The sequence below is a fragment of a genome, unplaced genomic scaffold, assembly GCF_019419815.1.
Source record: "Pyrus x bretschneideri cultivar Hongxiangsu unplaced genomic scaffold, Pyrus_bretschneideri_v1 Contig66, whole genome shotgun sequence".
Lineage (NCBI taxonomy): Eukaryota > Viridiplantae > Streptophyta > Magnoliopsida > Rosales > Rosaceae > Pyrus > Pyrus x bretschneideri.
This window is the reverse complement of record NW_025999805.1, coordinates 1,233,887-1,251,223: the sequence shown is the minus strand read 5'-3', so window position 1 is coordinate 1,251,223 and position 17,337 is coordinate 1,233,887. Positions and strand designations below refer to the sequence as shown.

The window sequence follows — 17,337 nt, the reverse complement described above, 5'->3', positions numbered from 1 at the left end:
CTTTGTCCCCTATCTAGTGCTAAAGTATAGTGATATTTTTTTGGCGTTCAAAAAGTTCAACGGCAGTGCTATATCCGTCTAAAACTAATTAATTTTCATTTTTCTTCTCTGAAAGAAACATGGAAGAGGTTTTGGTATATCTCGTGCGGCAGTGCTCCTATTTGCACCTATTTTTTTCGCTCAACATAGTTTCTAAAATTTTCTTCGATAACTAGACGATATTGCATGGATTTTTGAAAAATTATATGGCTATTTTTTTATAAAGTTTTAGTAGTATTATGAGCAACCGAGCCTTTAATTCATGAGGTGATAGGTTTGGTTTAGAAAGTTGAACTTAGCTTTGAATTTATAGTTAGTGTTTAATCATGTGGCATGACTAATTTAATTTCAATGGTTTTCACACTAATCTTTTAACCTACCGTATTTCTAATGTAAGTTGACTTACGAAGCAAGACACCCCTCGTTATAAATGTTTTAGCCTAATATGTGTGGCCCAGCCTAGACGTTAATAATTAACGAAGAGTTGATCAAGTTTTTAATTTTGAGCATAAATCCTAATAGATTTCACCATAGAGGTTTAATCCTAATTTTTATTTTTTATTTTTTATCATAGGAGCTATCTTCCAACTATCCTATCATCACATAGACTAATAATCCCAACCCTTGTTTCCTTTTGTTATCAACAATCCAAAATAGTACTAGTGTAACTTTTACCAAGCTGATTGAATTGTTTGAACTGCATTTCTATCAATGAAGAACCAAGAAATTTACAACAGATACGGAATTCGAAAATCAAACTGCAACCAGACGAGCAACCACATTCGTAATCGAAGATAAATGCTTTTGGCTTGTGTCTGTTAGCATATGTTACAATTGTACAGGCTTTTGGCTGTAAGTTTGTACATGTACAGGGAGAGGAAAAACGCAAAAAGATGATGCAACGAACTGAAGACGTTAATATTTTACCACAAAGCAACAGATGAATCTTGCAAGTGATCCATAAATTTAATTGTCGATTGCAGATATCTGTTGTTTGTGCTCATACACGACTTGCCGGTCTCTATCAGATTCGAGCAAATTGATGATATTTCCTGACTTAGCTGCCAAACAGAGCAGACAAAAGCAATTAAGATAATATGTGGAGAAAATATTGTCCAAAAAACAAAATATGCAGACATCAAAGTTAGTTCCGTGATCAAGGACGGGGAGGTCATTTTATAAACATTGCTTAAGCAGCATCGCGTTAGCCATGCTCTCTCCCGGCATCATCATGTGCAGGATGCATTCCACAAAGATCGTCTCCAAGAAGACATGGAGCTTTTGAGCAATAGCTTTTAGCAGCTGGTTATCTTAATTAAGTTTTAGGCTATGAGCAGTAATACTCAGATCATACTCGGAGTGGAAATGACAACATCAACTCCACTCGCTAGTACCATTTCATTGCACATATATTCATACAGTTATGAGGCGTTTAATGTGCCTTGTCACCTGAATAGCTGTATTATAAAGGGGATCATATTATGGTAGAGCGTTCGATACAGTCAGTTCAGCAGATGGCAAGGAACTTACAATCAAAGATGATGCAATGCAGTTGCAAGCTTCAAGCGCCATGCTCCCGCGAGCAGCCTGAGTTTTAATCAATCACATCCTTATATCAGCATCACCAATATGGAAGGGGAAAAGGGAAGCCCACATTGAAAGTTATTGTTACCTTGGAAGGTTCTTGTTGAATGGCATCAACCAGGTTCTGAAGAACAAACTCGCAAAATGACGCAAGCTCATGTAAATATGATGAATCACCAAAGAACAATACGTCATTTCCTAGAAGCTGATGACATTTTTTCGTCCAGAAAAATAAAAACTGAATATTAGCAGGCAGAAGATGACAGGATCTCACATGAAATACAAGAACAATATAAAAAGTACCGCTGCACAAGATAGTGTATGCCGACGCACCATTCCCTTCATCCCTCCCTTCCCCCCACCCACATTTATTCAAGGCATATCTGCCCATTTCTGAATATTTTATGTATGAATTTTTAGAACTTCGACAATTGAAAACTTTTGAGAACTACAAATTTCTACAAAGAATCAAACTGTGTACCTTTCCACTATCTGCATGATAAGGGAGATTTCGTTGAGAAAGTGCTGCTAACAGAGAAATAATTGCACAAAAAACTTTCACCCTCATTCTTGGTGTCATCCTATAACAATATCTTACAACATCAAAACGAGAAGTACACAAAAATCTATGAATTACTCAAAAATAAATTGATGCAAGGTTCTCAATATTAAGGTTGTCATTGAAGACTCACCATGACTGAGAGTTAAGTAGCAACACCAAGTTCTTCGGAAAGTACGTAACTCCATCTTCAGGATTACCTTTTCTTGGAAAAGACAAGTCAAACAAAATATAGGTAATCTTTTTTTTCTTAATATAATTTGACTGGGGAGGGGATAACTCGGGAAACTCAAAAAAGCAAATGGATAATGTTCAGAAAGTGGCCAAGAAAAATAAAAACACAGATGCAATAGTTTACTGATCTACAAACTACAACAAGATGGAAAGGAACCAAAAAGAAAAAGAAAAGAGTGTAACAACCTGGAACCATAACCAAGAAGCTGAATAACTTTTGAACTGAGGAGAGTACCGCATCAGTATCAATTGGTAGTCTGGAGCCTACACAAGAAATCTTTGTTCATTTGTGTTTTGATTTGCTACGGAATAAGTTTCCTTTGCTACGTAGATGTTACATAAAACAAAATCTATAGATACTACTATGAGCAGCTTAAATTTTATAACGAAATTAGCTACAGTACATACACACAACGAGACTTTCAATTATGGAATACTGCATGCCATGTGGGCTGTCAATTGTGAGAGTCAATGCCATCAATGGCATTGGAGGGCATCGCACATCGATGTCATGCCAATAATACAACTAGTATATGTATGTATAATATAGGTACAATAGAATGATCATGCACATGATGGCTGTAGAATAGAATGATAAACTAGTATGGTTGGATGAGAGAAGGTTGGGTATGTAGGAACCAAAATGGTGCGATGCTCTGTTACCAAACTATAATTCAATTTTGGAGAAAACGGGTAAATCTAAAAGTTTGTATTGCCAATTAATAACGAAAGTTTAATAAAGTTATATATTGTTTTTTATTTTCTAGCATATCACTCTAGACCCTTGATTACGTGAAATCATGACTGAATGTGTGGTTGATGGAGGAGCTAACTGGCAGCAACCCTTTAAAAGTTTATCAAAAGCATGGTAAGAAGGTATAAGGCTGAAGCCCCAATTTAAAATACGCTGGATGATGTTGGGGCATACTTGGAGTCTTGCATAATTGGTTTGCACACATCCAATCAATACTAGCTGCTGTTATATGTGCCTTATTGCGGAGCCAAGAGTCGCTTAATGTCTAGGGTTCATGTAAGTCCCTACTAGAATTCTATATAAGGCTTGCGAACCTTTCTTTTTAATTGATGAATATTACATAAATTTTGTTCCTATATCAAGTCCCATTTAAAGAGAAAAGTAAAGAAAAGAAAAGAAAATTCCATTATTATGAAAGAAAATCAAATCAAATTTCACTCATAATATATAAAAAAAAAAAAAAAACATCTAGGATGATGGCATGATGCTAATACTTAGTCATATGATGATTTCACTCTGAGAGAGAGGCATGAACTAACCATCCATTATGTCTAAACTTGGCAAAGAGTTGATCGCGGAATCAATCAATCCATCCGAATGAGAAACTAAGCCACCCAGTAGAGCGACCTGAACTATTTATACAGGAATGAGTAAAAATATATGGTTAATTGATGTGCAACACGACCACACTAAAACAGAACATTACCTCTGCGGTCTCAAGATAAAGATTTAACTGCCTAATCTGGCTTGCAATAGAAGGTAAAGTGACTTCAGAAAATGCTATGCAGGATTTGACAAAACTGAGATGTTTCTCATCTTTCAAAGCCTTAATCGCTAAACAATTACTGGAGTGAATGAGAGTTTCCTGAAAGTGAATTTAAGTTTTAAGTATGCAAGGAATATATAGTTATAAATGGAAGTACAATATTTGCTACTATGGGAATTCTCTTCTGGAAAACAATCCACGTTGTTTTAAAGAGAGTCCAATCATTGCATCTTTTAAGCAAAAGTTATCATTAGAAAGTTCAATGCAATTGCATAGAACAAATTATCAGTATGATTAAAAGAAATTGGAGTCATCGAGATTTAACCTTAAGCCCGCGTATGCTACCAAAAGTTCCACGACATTCAACTAAGAATGCCAACTGACTCTCAATCTCTGCTCCATAATCAACCTGACAATGCAGAGCAGCAATAAAGGTCAGATAGCCAGAAGGATTGCCAGTTTGCCACCATAAACAGTCCCAACATTTTAATATGTAGATAAATATTAATTTTACCAGAGATACAAACTGAGAAATCAAACGTCCTGGTTGGTTATCATCTTTTAGATTCACAAAATTTTCGTCGTGATGCAGAGCCTGAGAAATTTCAAGAAGAAACTGTATAGTTCTTGGATCACGTATACAACCCTTCCTGCCAAATGAATAAGCAAATGTTAAATTACCCAAGGAAATTGAAGGAGCGATTCACACACCATTGATATATTAGTAAGAAGAGAGGAATCACAAGACAGACACTGTAAGGAACCTAGGAAGATCTTAGCATTCATATTTTAGAATACGACGCTTTGGGTTTCTAGACCAGTATTCCGAGACATGTATCCAGCTTCCATGTTTCCAAATTCATCAAAACATTTCTACATAAATATTATGAAATAGCATGAAGGCAGCTGAAAACGTTCACCATCAGGAAGGCCGTACTCTAATTTGACTGGTTTCAAAAAGTTCTGAAATTGAGAGTATATTTGTCTTTCAAAAGGAACAATAACACCGAAGTGAGGCACTAACTTGATGAAGTAGATACTGAATATAGATTAACTAAAATGGCACCTTATCCCCATATCAAGGATATGGATATTGACGATGCTTCGCGAATTTCCATACATCAGATCCAAGATCTTGAGAAAATGATTCTACAAAATAACAAACACAGGTAACTGCCCATAGTAGTGAAATAAGATGTTATGGTTTTAAACAACGCAACCGTAAAAATAAAACCTAGAGACCATTATGTTAAAACTAACACTGCAGTACAAACAGGAAAAAAAAGGGCTTGTTGCACAAGTACAAGGAGAAGCATACCATGGAAAATATGTCTTCTATGTCCTTGCAATATGAAAGAAGCTTCACCAAAATGGACTGCAAGGTTGCCAGGTCATCATCAGCAAAACCTTTAGTGCATGCTCGTTTTGAAATGCCTTCTAAAATGGAGCTTAGATGGTCATCCTGGCAAAAAATCAAAAAAGTCAGAGGAAGAAAACTGAACCGGCATGAAGATACTAATGTGTATATACACAAGTTCGCATGCATCACTGAACATGAAGTTAATAAACAGCAGGTATTATAGTTACAAGAAATATCTTATAAAATAACATTGAAGAGAAGTCCCACAAAAACAGACTGGAGACATTTCAATTTAACTCAGCTAAGGTACGCCATCTTTCCCATTAAATGGCAACAGAGTATAACTAAATGTGGGGCGACTCCTCGATACTGTTTAACCGTAAGTGTCCAAGTAGCAAGCAGCATTTGTCTTATCTAATACGCTTTAATACATACAGATGAAACAGAAACTCTTCATCACATGCTCTCCTACTTTAATCTTCATAGTCAACAAGGAGAAAGTCCGTTACTATTCAAGTGAGGTACAAACTACATTCGGCATTATTGTTTAAATTGTGCAAGGCATTGCACGGGTACTAGGACAATATGATATAACAAAGTGTTAGTTTCAGTTTTACTTCACCTGCACAAGTCCTAAAGTGATGCAAGTTAGTACATTTTAAGTTGATATACATTGTTTATCCACTTCCTTGCAATTTAAGCTTTTAGGACAATTCTCCAGCTAGGTATCGGATCTCAACTGTCCAAGGCCTTTACTCAAATCTTGATGTCTCTTCTTGTATATTCATGTTTAACATGGAAAGCTCACATGTTGGGCACGCCCACACATAGGTATGGATCTTAATAGGTTTTAAACCTAACATGTTCATAAGCTTACTTCCTAAAAGTTTAAACATTTAGGATAAGTGATTCTCCAGCACAGGAAAGTCATATCAACTTCAATGGAAACAATCAACAATCAACAAAAATAATACAGCAACAAAATCATTTACCAGGCATGTCACTTGTTTTGTCAGTTGTAATCACCAAAACAAGTGATTCACTTGTTATGAAACTTAAGGTTGAAAGAATGTTATTTATAAGAGTTGCTAATTGTTTTTATGGGGAGTTTCCATTATTTTTTGTTAGAGGTTTTGGATGAAAGTCAGTCAACTGGAATGATGTCACAAACAGGAACTTTCTTTTCATTTAATAAATATGCAAATATGCTAAGACGCACCATATGATTTTGTAGAACAATATCCACAAAAGCATCCACAACCTTCAAGTAGTCATCAAGTCCATCATATTCAATAATAACCTGATTCATAAAAACCATAAATTAGGTTTAAATGAGAAATCTCAATAGGATTCTTTAGAAATGAAGCACTTTGAAATGAAAAATAAAAGAAAAGGGAAGAAGAAGAAGAAGTAAACACCAATGAAATGTTAAAGTTAAGCAGCTAAACAGATCTCTCTAAATACCTCAATGATTTTGTCCACTACAGCATTGACAGTGTCCATTTGAGATTTTTCACACAGCCTAAATCCAAGTAACCTGTAATTCAAGCACTTTCCCAACCAAAAACCAAACCAAGAGAGAAGAGATTTAAGAGTTGTGCACTGAAGACTTTCTCATCGATAAATTTGAAACTAACATTGAGGTTAACCCACCACATCCTAAGGAGGCAGTCACATCAATGAATGAAGCTGATAACAAAATTTCATGTTCTGTACATAACAAAGCTTATGACTTGACCACTTTCTTATGAACAATACCTGATCAAGGGAATCATCCCTGCTGCACTCAATAAGCTGAAGGATCTCCACTGCCCTTGAGCTAACTACTTCAGATGGAAGTTGCTTGAGTAGATGATGAAGAACGATCGAGACACATGGGAACCTTCCAAGCAACTCCTTTTGATTCAACCCAACTCCAAGCTCAACGAGTACATCACCTACTTGTTTCTTTCAAGTTTTGAACAGATTAAAAGTATTGTTACATCATCATAGTATAAAGTCTACGAATTCATGTCACACCAGCTATTCATGATGTGATAGATTCAACTACCTATTCATCTCTATCCAGCTATTCATGTTTTGAAAGATTCAACAGCATTCTCTACGACTATTAGAAATGAAATGAAGGATTTGGAGTGTCCACAATGAATAGGTGACTCCCAACAAAATCCAACATAGTTCAAATGGAATAATATCTATGTTCTGCTTTATAATTACTATAAAATTCATAACAAAATATCAAATGCTCGTTAAATAAAACAGCAATATGCTCTATCAATACATAAGGTTGCTTCCCATATTTTCACAACTAGATATATCCAGGGCAATGGAATTTAAAATGTCGATACACAGTGCCGAAGACAATTATGATTGCTACAAGAAATTACAATATATACCTCAGACGCATCCCTAAATATGCATTTCATGATATACTCAATGGTTGGTTCCATCAGACTAACAACCAATCTTCTGTTTTCAGCTCCATGAGAGGTTTCCTGTGCTGACATGACCCTCATCGACACAATTTTCAAGTCATTCACACAGGTGAGCAGACATCCTGTAACATAGTCATCAAACATGAGACTGTAAAATATTTATATATAAGGCTATTACTAGCACTCTTAATCACTATTGCTACAAGCTCAATCCAATAAGGATAAATGATTTGAGAAACAGCCAACACCTAAATATATCTTTGTTTTAAAAGGAACTATGTCGAACTCAATATTGACACAGTTTACATTCCACCATAATCTCTGCACTTTACTATACATTAGATTTTCACTTCAAGACATGTCATCCTACTTGCAATTTCATTATAGTGATGATTGGAATAAATGAGAATAAGCATATAAGAGGCCACATGTCTTGTGAGATGAGCATGTATTCTGGCAATTACTTATCATCAAATTTGAATCAAATCCATCACTTATTATTAGTACAGAAAATGTATACCTGTATCATGTGAAGGCAACTTCCTCATGCAATGAGCCATATACAGACGGCAATAGGCCGAAGCCAATGGATCTCCTAACCCTCTTGTCATCATTAACAAGCGACGGAGACTGTTGAGAGGTTGATCAACTAAGAAACGCCAACAAGGCAACAATGCCAGCTCCAAATAACTGAAATTCAATATCGAATTAACAGCCAGAGAATATGCCATATTTGAAGAAAGGGGATGGGAAAGAGGGAAGAAGCAATAGAAAATTATTGCATGTAGAAAGCACATGCATGAAGAACTTATAATGCACTGTTTGAACGTCATTTCTTGTTTTTATTTTCAAGGTCTAATGCTTTAAGCTGTAAATATCGGTCAAAACTTTTCTTTCTCATCTTGTGTCTTCTCCAGAAGAAAGTCTAGTCCTCCTTTTACTTTCCTCTATTTCTTTAATACATCATCAATTATTTTATTAAAACAATGAAAGATTACATCATCATTAGACAAAAAGTAAGGCTACTTAGTGCTACATCAACTTTTTAGGAGAAAGTGACATGGAGGAAGAAGGAGAAGAAGAAGATGATGATGATGAAGAATGAACAAAGGATCATAAACATAATGAGCAAGAACTTACATGCGTGGAAGAAGTTCTCGGACCGCACCAATTTTGCAGAACCAGTTGTTGCAAGTTTCTTTGGCATCAAAGCAGATGTCACTTGCTGAAAAGTTCTCTGCCATAAATCCATTCAAATTTCATAAAAAATAAAAAATAAAAAAACTGATACATTAAAAATGACACAACCATTCCAAACTTATTGAAGTTCATTAAATTAAAAACACTACGTAATGAAGAATTGCAGATATATTTGCAAGTTCCCAACGGCATTAGTAATAAATTGTTTCCTTCTCAGGCTTTCCTAAAGTTACAAGTATCTAACAACTGACAACCAGATAGCTCTGCTTTTTGCAAAATGACCAAGGAAGTTAAGTTTCACTTTCAACCATGTCAAAATGCATAAACTGATCTTTACAGACCATATATCAAGTATGTGATACATAGACATATTCTACGAATAACTTAAAGAGTATTGCTTAGTAAAAAAAACAAATGATGCCGAGGGAGAAATGTCAGTGATACCTGGTAAGGAGAAGATTCTGGTACCATCTTCGGTAAATTCAGCTTTCAACTTGATTCGCTCCCATACCATATCCCCAAGAATATCCAAAATATCCGTAGCAATAGCAAAGAGTGTAGGATAACATTGTAAAACAGATGTATCCATCAAAAGCCTAGCAACCTGTAAAAAGAAATTGCTTTTAAAATTTAATCGCATCCACACAGACCAGCATTACATACACTCCCAAACCTATTTCTCCCACTGATATGAAGTTGCAGCAACTCGTAATATGATCTAAGGGCCAATCAAACTAATTTTGTATTTTTAGGGAGAGAAAAGACAACCCAGATTCTTAAAAAAAGTGGAAAAGAAAAAACTAGTTATATTGTGTATATGAATGGAAATCTTCAAGCTAAGTTATAAGCATGCATAGCTCATTTAACCTCTGAATGGCTTAATTCTCAGAGAAAATAATAATTAACACGAACTGGTAATCCAATGACCTTTCAAAACTATAAAACAAAAATGATTTCTTACATATGAGGGCACAACAAAAACCTAGTGTTGTATGCCAAATAAATGGAAATCTTCAGGCTATTTAATCTTAACTACTTAATCTTTTCTTCTACCACAAATTCTTCAGGCTATCAGCACATACGATATCAGGCTACCAAAAATAAATGGAAGTGTTCTGGCTATCAACACACATAGCTAACTATTTAAAAGCTCAGCTGCTTAATGTTTTCTTCTATGACAAATTCTCTCAAGGTAAGATTAATTGGGTAAACTGAATTATCAATTAAAATTTACTTTTATTGATAATTTCAGGGATGTAACACGATCATCGGCATGCCATGCATGAGTTAATTCAGCTTTAAGCTCATGCAACCGAGAAACATATTCCTGGCCCGTGATGACCTTGCCCCCCTCTTCTGCAAATTTTTCTGGATCTTCCAATTCCTCCAAATGCATACTTGTCAAAGATTTCTCATGTGCTGTAAATTCATATCAGTAAAACAAATCAAAGTGATTATCATAGCTGCTCTAGTTGAGCAACAAAAATACTTGCGAAAAGAATACTTGTTCCAAAAAATTATAGGAACAAAGGAGGCTGACATACTTTTCCTGCCTTTCCCTATCATGTCGGACATCTGTAAGTAAAAAGAAAAAGGAAAATAAAAAGTTAGAAGATAGGTTACAGCTTTCAGTGAGAAACTTAAGGAAGTAAATAGCTGAATGAGAATAGAAGGTAGGGAAAACCAAAATTTCCCCTTGAAAACCTAAGAAAGGAAAACGGTTATAGAAACCGATATATGATAAGAACATTCTGAATACCCATATCATACTTAATGGTTTCGAAACTAGCCAACAATAATTGGAGTAACATTCATCCAGGAAATGCAAAATTCAAACTCTATTTCAATATAGAAAATATACAGAATGTGAAAGTGAGGTTAGAACACAAGCCCCACCAGCTAAGATGCTTAATGGTTGTGTTTTTGAAAAATAGCTAGCAACAATTGAAAAAGAATTCTTCTAGGAACCCAGACATCGAACTCTATGCCATTACAAAATACACAGAAACGAAACTGATGTCACAAATGGGCTCCACCATCTAAGATACGACCGAACATGCTCGCTAGCTTGACAATTACTTAAGACGAAATGAAGCCGCGGAAGATTGCATACTTTTGAATATAAAACAGCATGGGGAACTAATAAAATCAAGAAGCGTGAAATGCTTACTGAATAAGTCAAAACTGTTTTGGAGACTGGAAACCTCTGCATCAGGGATCTCTTAAAAAAGGACCATTCTTTAGACGGATTTTGAATAGAAGCTTCACCAGAGAGTCCTGCAGTAGAACTGGTTTCAATTTCCACCAAATCCTCTCTAGAAGCTTCGGCATTGTTATCTGACCTTCTGAGGGGGTCAAAGTACTCCTCATTCCCTTCATCCACGACCTCAACCTATATTAAGATGCTGAACTTTGTAAATTCCAAAATTTTCATGATCAAAACACCAAACAGCCAATACATACACCATTAGCATTCGAGTTTCTTAATCTGATGCTATTTGTTTCCTCTTTAATCCCACATGTTTTCGTTACAAGGTACCAAACGAACAAGCGAACTACAACGAAGCAAAGAGATCCACTCCTTTCCTAGCCACCAAATGTTTGTCCTTCCATTTGGCATTCGTCAAATATTCCAACACAATTACTGTATTTAACTTAAAATTTTGCTCCATTTATTGTAATTATAGGCTTCTAACCATATTAGTACTCTGATTAACTATAATTCGACATGGAATTATAGCATACGATAGCTCAAATTTAGCACACCGGATTAGTATCCTGATCAAGAAATATTGGTGATTTGAATGTCCTACTCTATCCTTGCAACCAAACAGATGCGCAGAGTCAAGGGCAATTAAATTACAAAAAATCGAGAGTGAGATGGGTGTGATTTGGACCTGGAGCTGAGATGGAGAAGATGGAGCGGAGAAAGGGTGGCTGTCGGCGAGTACGCGAGGAAGCGCGTGGGCTCCTTTTTCGGCGATGTAGTTGCGAGGTCTGAACTCCATGCTCAAGCATCGACAGCACAGTAGGCCGCTTCCTTGTCTTTGGAGGAAGATGGTATCTTGCGACGGCCGTTTGGCCGTTTTTTCCCAGAAGTCGTTTTCTCAGGAAAATGGCCGTAACAAGAGAAGAACGTCATGTCGTTTAGTTCCTCCATCATACGACTTGGTCCAGTGAAATAGTAGGATTTTTTTTATTAAAAAAATGTTATGAAAAGGGCCTCATAACTTTTCCTAGTATAAAATATTTAACAATTTTTTTTAAACATAAACACAAAAAGAGAGGGGTGACATTTTTATAAATCAGTTGAAGTCTAGTGACACTAAAAATGATTAAATTAGTTGAACTCTAGTGACACTAACAACTGTTTCTTAAGAAATGTTTGTGCACTTGTAAGTGCGAGGTTTTAGTTTTGATTCTTACCAAAAACGAATTTAAATCATATTATTGTTGCTAGCGCATTATGAGGCTAAATCCACCCTCCTCTCTTAGTGTATATAATTAGACGAGGTAGTAGTTGGACTAGGCCCTGTAGTTATTCTTCAGACTAAAATTATAGTTAATAGAAAGATATTGTTGACCTTCTTCCTTATTATGACAAAAGTAAAATGATAAATACACATTATTATTTTTAACTTCTTACTCACCCCTACTTAATCTTGTCATTCTTTTTCGTTTGATTGATTCTATCTAATGACTAAAAATAAAGAGGATTGTTTGAGAAACTAAAAATGGTGTGTAAAAACCACATCCCTTACAAAAGGTAAACACGATTAGATTAGTATATTGTGTAAAAATCGTTTTATATATTTGTTGATATCGTATTTAGAAAAAGGTATATAATACTGTTTTCTTGATCTTTTTTAATGTGATGCAGCATCACATAGGTACATAGAATTCGAATGTGTAATTCATGCTGAATAATGCAATAAATACGTGTGTGCGTGATTCGTATGGTTTTGGATTTTGCTTCCACAACAGTTTAATTAATTTGTTGAAATTCAAGAAACATATTTTCCTAAAGCAGATTCATAAACTGATTGATTAACCAACAATGTAGCACAAGTAGATGGGATTTGTTCCTCTCACAGTCACAGATGATGATGATAATATATATATATATATATATATATATATTTGTGAATTATGAGGCGATTAATCAAGATTTTAGGTGTATTATATCATCCCTGTCTAAAAGGAGATGGATCTTGACCTTCAAATCGTTGGAATTAACTTAACAAGATTAAGTGGTGCAATGTGCAAAACGAATTGACTCTGAATATTCCTCTTCTACAGAACTGAGATGCACATATATATAGATAATTATTTTATGCTATATATATATATATATATATATATGTGTGTGTGTGTGTGTGTGTATGTATGCATATGTTGATCGAAAAAGACAATGCAAGTAACCATGACCATAAGATGGCTATAGTTCAACCGAAATTTGTGTGAGAAATACAATACGTTAATATAATTTTTGAAATATTATATTATTGATGTTATTCTATTATTGATATTAGTAGAAAACTCGAACACGGCCTAATTTCCACTCTAAGTTAATAGATAACCACATATATGCATACATGTTATATAGAGATATATACAGATCATCTGCAACATTTATGAAGTCTTTTTCTTTTTGTTTATGTTTTTGCCAGCAAGAAGCTGGGGTTAGAGGGTGAAAAAGATAGGGTTGGGTGTTGTAATTGTAAGGGAAGATAGCGAGAAATATAAAGAGATGAGAGTAAAAGTAAGAAAATAAAAAGAAAAGTACGAAGTTCAAATTTCTCCTTTGATCAGAAAAAGAATCGAGGAAGTATGACAATATGCAATGCTCAGGTCACTTGGTTAATCAAAGAAACTCAGGTCACTTGGTTAATCAAAGAAAGCTTTTTAATTGTTAATTAGTATTATGATATAGTGATATTCTTCTTTATTTGTCAGTGAAAGGTTTTAGGTTCAAATTTCGTAAATGATGAGTTTGATACCAATTTATTTCTCACACCCTTAATGTAAATATATCATTGTATATAAAAAGAAAGCTTTTTAGTTTTGTTGTTTGGACTAAACTTCTTATTGAAACTAATAATTTAAAAACATAAATATTGTCAATATTGAGGGGAGTGCTAAGAACCTTCTTATTTGGATCTTTTTGTTCCACCTTCTCGACTCTACTTCTTATACTGCATACAATGATCTGAACTGTCTATTTTCTTAAGCCACCCATTTGAATAGTTGGTTTTCTATGAATATATGTATAACTGCTCAAGACAAAACATATTTTATTTTTTGTGGCAAGACAAAAACATATTTTAACATGACAAAAACCTACAATTACAGAGATGGGAAAATTAAAAGACATCGAACACATAACAATTTTGAGACTTGAAGATATTAAAGAATTTGATTGCACTAAACAAGTAGCTCCCTAGGTTAGTTTTGTAGTGTTAGAAAATGGTATTAGTTGGAGCTTGTCTATTCCTCGAAAATGACTTACATATGCATGCAACAAATTTATTGTCATTATGACATCTCAGTCCAATAACAAAATATCATATATAAGTCTCTATCATATGACATTACAGTATTGAATCATGATGATACATAACGGTGAACATATTCCATTCAAGTTACTCTCCTCTTTCTCAGCCGATCGCTTTGCCAGCAAGCCATCCAGCTACTAGCTAGAAATATTACACAATTCTTCCTTGTAAACCAGAATAGATTCATGAATAACTCAAACAACCACGATGAACTCGTTGACAACAATTACAACACAAGATTTTAAAACAGGCAAACAATACAGTATATGAAAAAAATTATGGCAAACCATAAGACGTATTTGGTGGTCATTGATTTGGTACGCCTCTGCATTATAATGACGTATTACACAATAAACGCGGGTAGAAATATTAAGCCTTGAGAGCTAATTAACTTGAATAATTGCATTTGCATTAACACATGTTTAATTTTTTGATTAATAATTAATAATAATAAGCTGTACATGTACGCAGACGTTCTTAGAGCTAAAGTTATAGTTCGAAAGGACACGTCACAGCATAACACTTAGACGACCTCTATTGCTTCGTTGTGTTATAACATTTCATTAATGGCCTATCTCCTTTGCTTCCCCTCACAGCATGCCTAAATTTCTTCATGTCGGCTCACTTGTGGCCGCACATTAGTGAATTTTCATAGCCGCCCTTTGACTTTCATGGGGGTGTGGCATTCGCAGTGTGATCACAACTAGAGATATAAGTGAAAAAGAAATGCTAGAGCATAGACCGACATCATCTGCGGGAGCAAGTTGAATTGACGAAATTTACACACATGAAAAGCAGCAAACTAAGACTAGTTTCTGATGGCTAAGTTAAAAAGAGTGTAAGAAGTAATGAGTTGTGCGATTCTTGATTACTGAAATAAAATGGTTGATCTTGGTTATGTATAGAGGATTAAGGAGTTAATTCTAGCATCCAGGTTTGTTAAACTTGTTAGCAGAGTGTTACCTAGTTTGCATATCGATGAAGGAATATTCTTATGAGATTCCTAAAATATGCTTCGGAGAATCTTACCATGTTAAGAGACTGATAGGCAAACTCATTATATATCAAGGTAAGAGCAGGTCGTGTGACGATCGACTTAGACCGTTTGCGATGAATTGGGCCGGGGACTAGCCAGGGTTTGACTAACTTTCTGGATATTTCATCAAGGGCTAAGTACATATCTGATAAGTTGTATGCGTGGCGTGTTTCCATGATCAAAATATTTTATGGTCCCATAATAACCTTGAACCGCACTAACTTGAACGAAAAACTTTTGTTATGCGGCATATATATAGATTCACTGGTTACAGTTCAATTCTGAATAAAACACTGATCATCTATCACATTAATATTAAGTACGATCAAATACAAAATACGTAAGTACATTGCCTAATGCATGCATTTAATTTTGCATGCAACGTGGTCCTTCAAGATGAAGAGTGCGGTTGGAATGTGGATGGTTTGAGTGCCCAAATCATTTAAGTTTTTAAGAAGTAATACTAATATACTATGCCCTAGAGCCTAGAATTCGACCACACTCTTTGGATGGCATAACCACAAGCTTTTTCCACCTTTCCCGCGTCAACCCCTCCCTGGCTAGGTACTATAAGCCCTAAGTCTTCCAACCCACCATCAAATCAAACACAACTCAGAAACTACAATTCCACCCCCCCCCCCCCAACCCAAAAAACACACAAACAAAAAGAAAGAGACAAAGCCATGGAGGTCATCAAGATAATATTGGTCATAGCAACAACCATGGCTTTGTCTATCACTCTCATGACCGTGAAAAGGGTCGGTTATGGAGAAGAAGAGCAAGAAGGAAAAACCCCTTTCACCGACTCGTGGAAACAGCAACCGGAGGTCGATGAAAACACCTTGCTACTACCTTCCAAGAGGGTGAGTCGTTTCCTAGCTGAAAATGATCTGGTTGACAGAAACCCTAGAGCAGCTGACCATTGCCACAAAGACAATGAGGTATGTGCCTACACGCCGCCGGGATATAAGAACTCGACGTGTTGCAACAACAAGTGCCTGGACTTGTCCGAGGACAAGAACAACTGTGGTGCATGCAAGAAGAAGTGCAAGTACACTGAATCGTGCTGTAGAGGAGAGTGCGTGAACACGAATTATGACAAGAGGCATTGTGGCCAGTGCAACAGTCCCTGCAAGTTTGGGCAGTACTGTGTATATGGTCTTTGCAATTATGCGTGATTAAGGTGATTCGTTAATACTCCTGAGGTTCGTAATTTGATTTGATTATGCAATAAAAACCACAATAAAAATAAATAAATAAATAAAAACCAAATTGGTGGTTCTCAATTAATTATATACACGTATATATATAGTTTTCTTTTCTTATCAATTATACTGTCCTCGAGTGCTTTTTCTGAATGTAATAATCGATGTCATAACTTTATTTAAGAACTTATTTTACGAGCTCAGACTTTAAATCAATAATTTTTATATTATATATTTACATATTTTTTGTTTTTAGAGATGTATTGCTAATTACAGTCCACATATGGAGACAACTGTAAAGTTTGCTACTTGAATATCATATGGATTGTTATAATATGGAATCCCTATGGTGTCCATGCATGTGGTTTTGTTATTTCCTTTCTATACAACATATTGTCAGCTAATATGTGATTTAATTTTAGTGTTTATGTATATAATTTCAAAAGTAATTTACCCCGCCCACATCCCTAACCAATGTCATAAAACTGAGACATCTTTCATTTTTTTTTTTTTTTAAACAAACGATAGGATATAAACTAAGGAATTGGGAGAGTTGGCTAAACCTTACAATGAGTCTGGTTCAACTTCATTTTTGGCGAGAATTAAACTT

At 35.2% G+C, this 17,337-nt stretch overlaps 2 protein-coding genes across 3 annotated transcripts; one reads left to right on the top strand and one right to left on the bottom strand.

Moving 5' to 3' along the window:
- Positions 1–792: 792 nt before the first annotated feature.
- LOC103951391 (VPS35 endosomal protein-sorting factor-like) lies at positions 793–12,039 on the bottom strand. 2 transcript variants are annotated; one of them, XM_048573340.1, is made up of 23 exons: positions 11,829–12,037; positions 11,102–11,323; positions 10,476–10,506; positions 10,166–10,350; positions 9,376–9,535; positions 8,872–8,968; positions 8,252–8,421; positions 7,693–7,853; positions 7,055–7,243; positions 6,761–6,847; positions 6,516–6,596; positions 5,255–5,398; positions 5,003–5,085; positions 4,451–4,586; positions 4,262–4,345; positions 3,877–4,035; positions 3,710–3,797; positions 2,603–2,680; positions 2,316–2,382; positions 2,105–2,204; positions 1,712–1,828; positions 1,570–1,626; positions 793–1,100 (listed from the first exon to the last, which is right to left on the bottom strand). In XM_048573340.1, exons 1-23 carry the CDS (start codon positions 11,937–11,939, stop codon positions 963–965), a joined length of 2,745 nt encoding a protein of 914 aa, XP_048429297.1. In that variant the 5' UTR covers positions 11,940–12,037; the 3' UTR covers positions 793–962. The 2 variants fall into 2 exon arrangements, 1 of the variants encoding a protein (XP_048429297.1); XR_007254111.1 differs by lacking the exons at positions 793–1,100; positions 1,570–1,626 and having other exon boundaries at positions 1,786–1,828; positions 2,316–2,387; positions 11,829–12,039.
- Positions 12,040–16,079: 4,040 nt separating this feature from the next.
- LOC103968051 (stigma-specific STIG1-like protein 1) lies at positions 16,080–16,700 on the top strand. Its single transcript, XM_009381380.2, has one exon. The coding sequence runs from the start codon at positions 16,206–16,208 to the stop codon at positions 16,698–16,700; it is 495 nt and encodes a 164-aa protein (XP_009379655.2). The 5' UTR covers positions 16,080–16,205.
- The last annotated feature ends 637 nt before the right edge of the window (positions 16,701–17,337 follow it).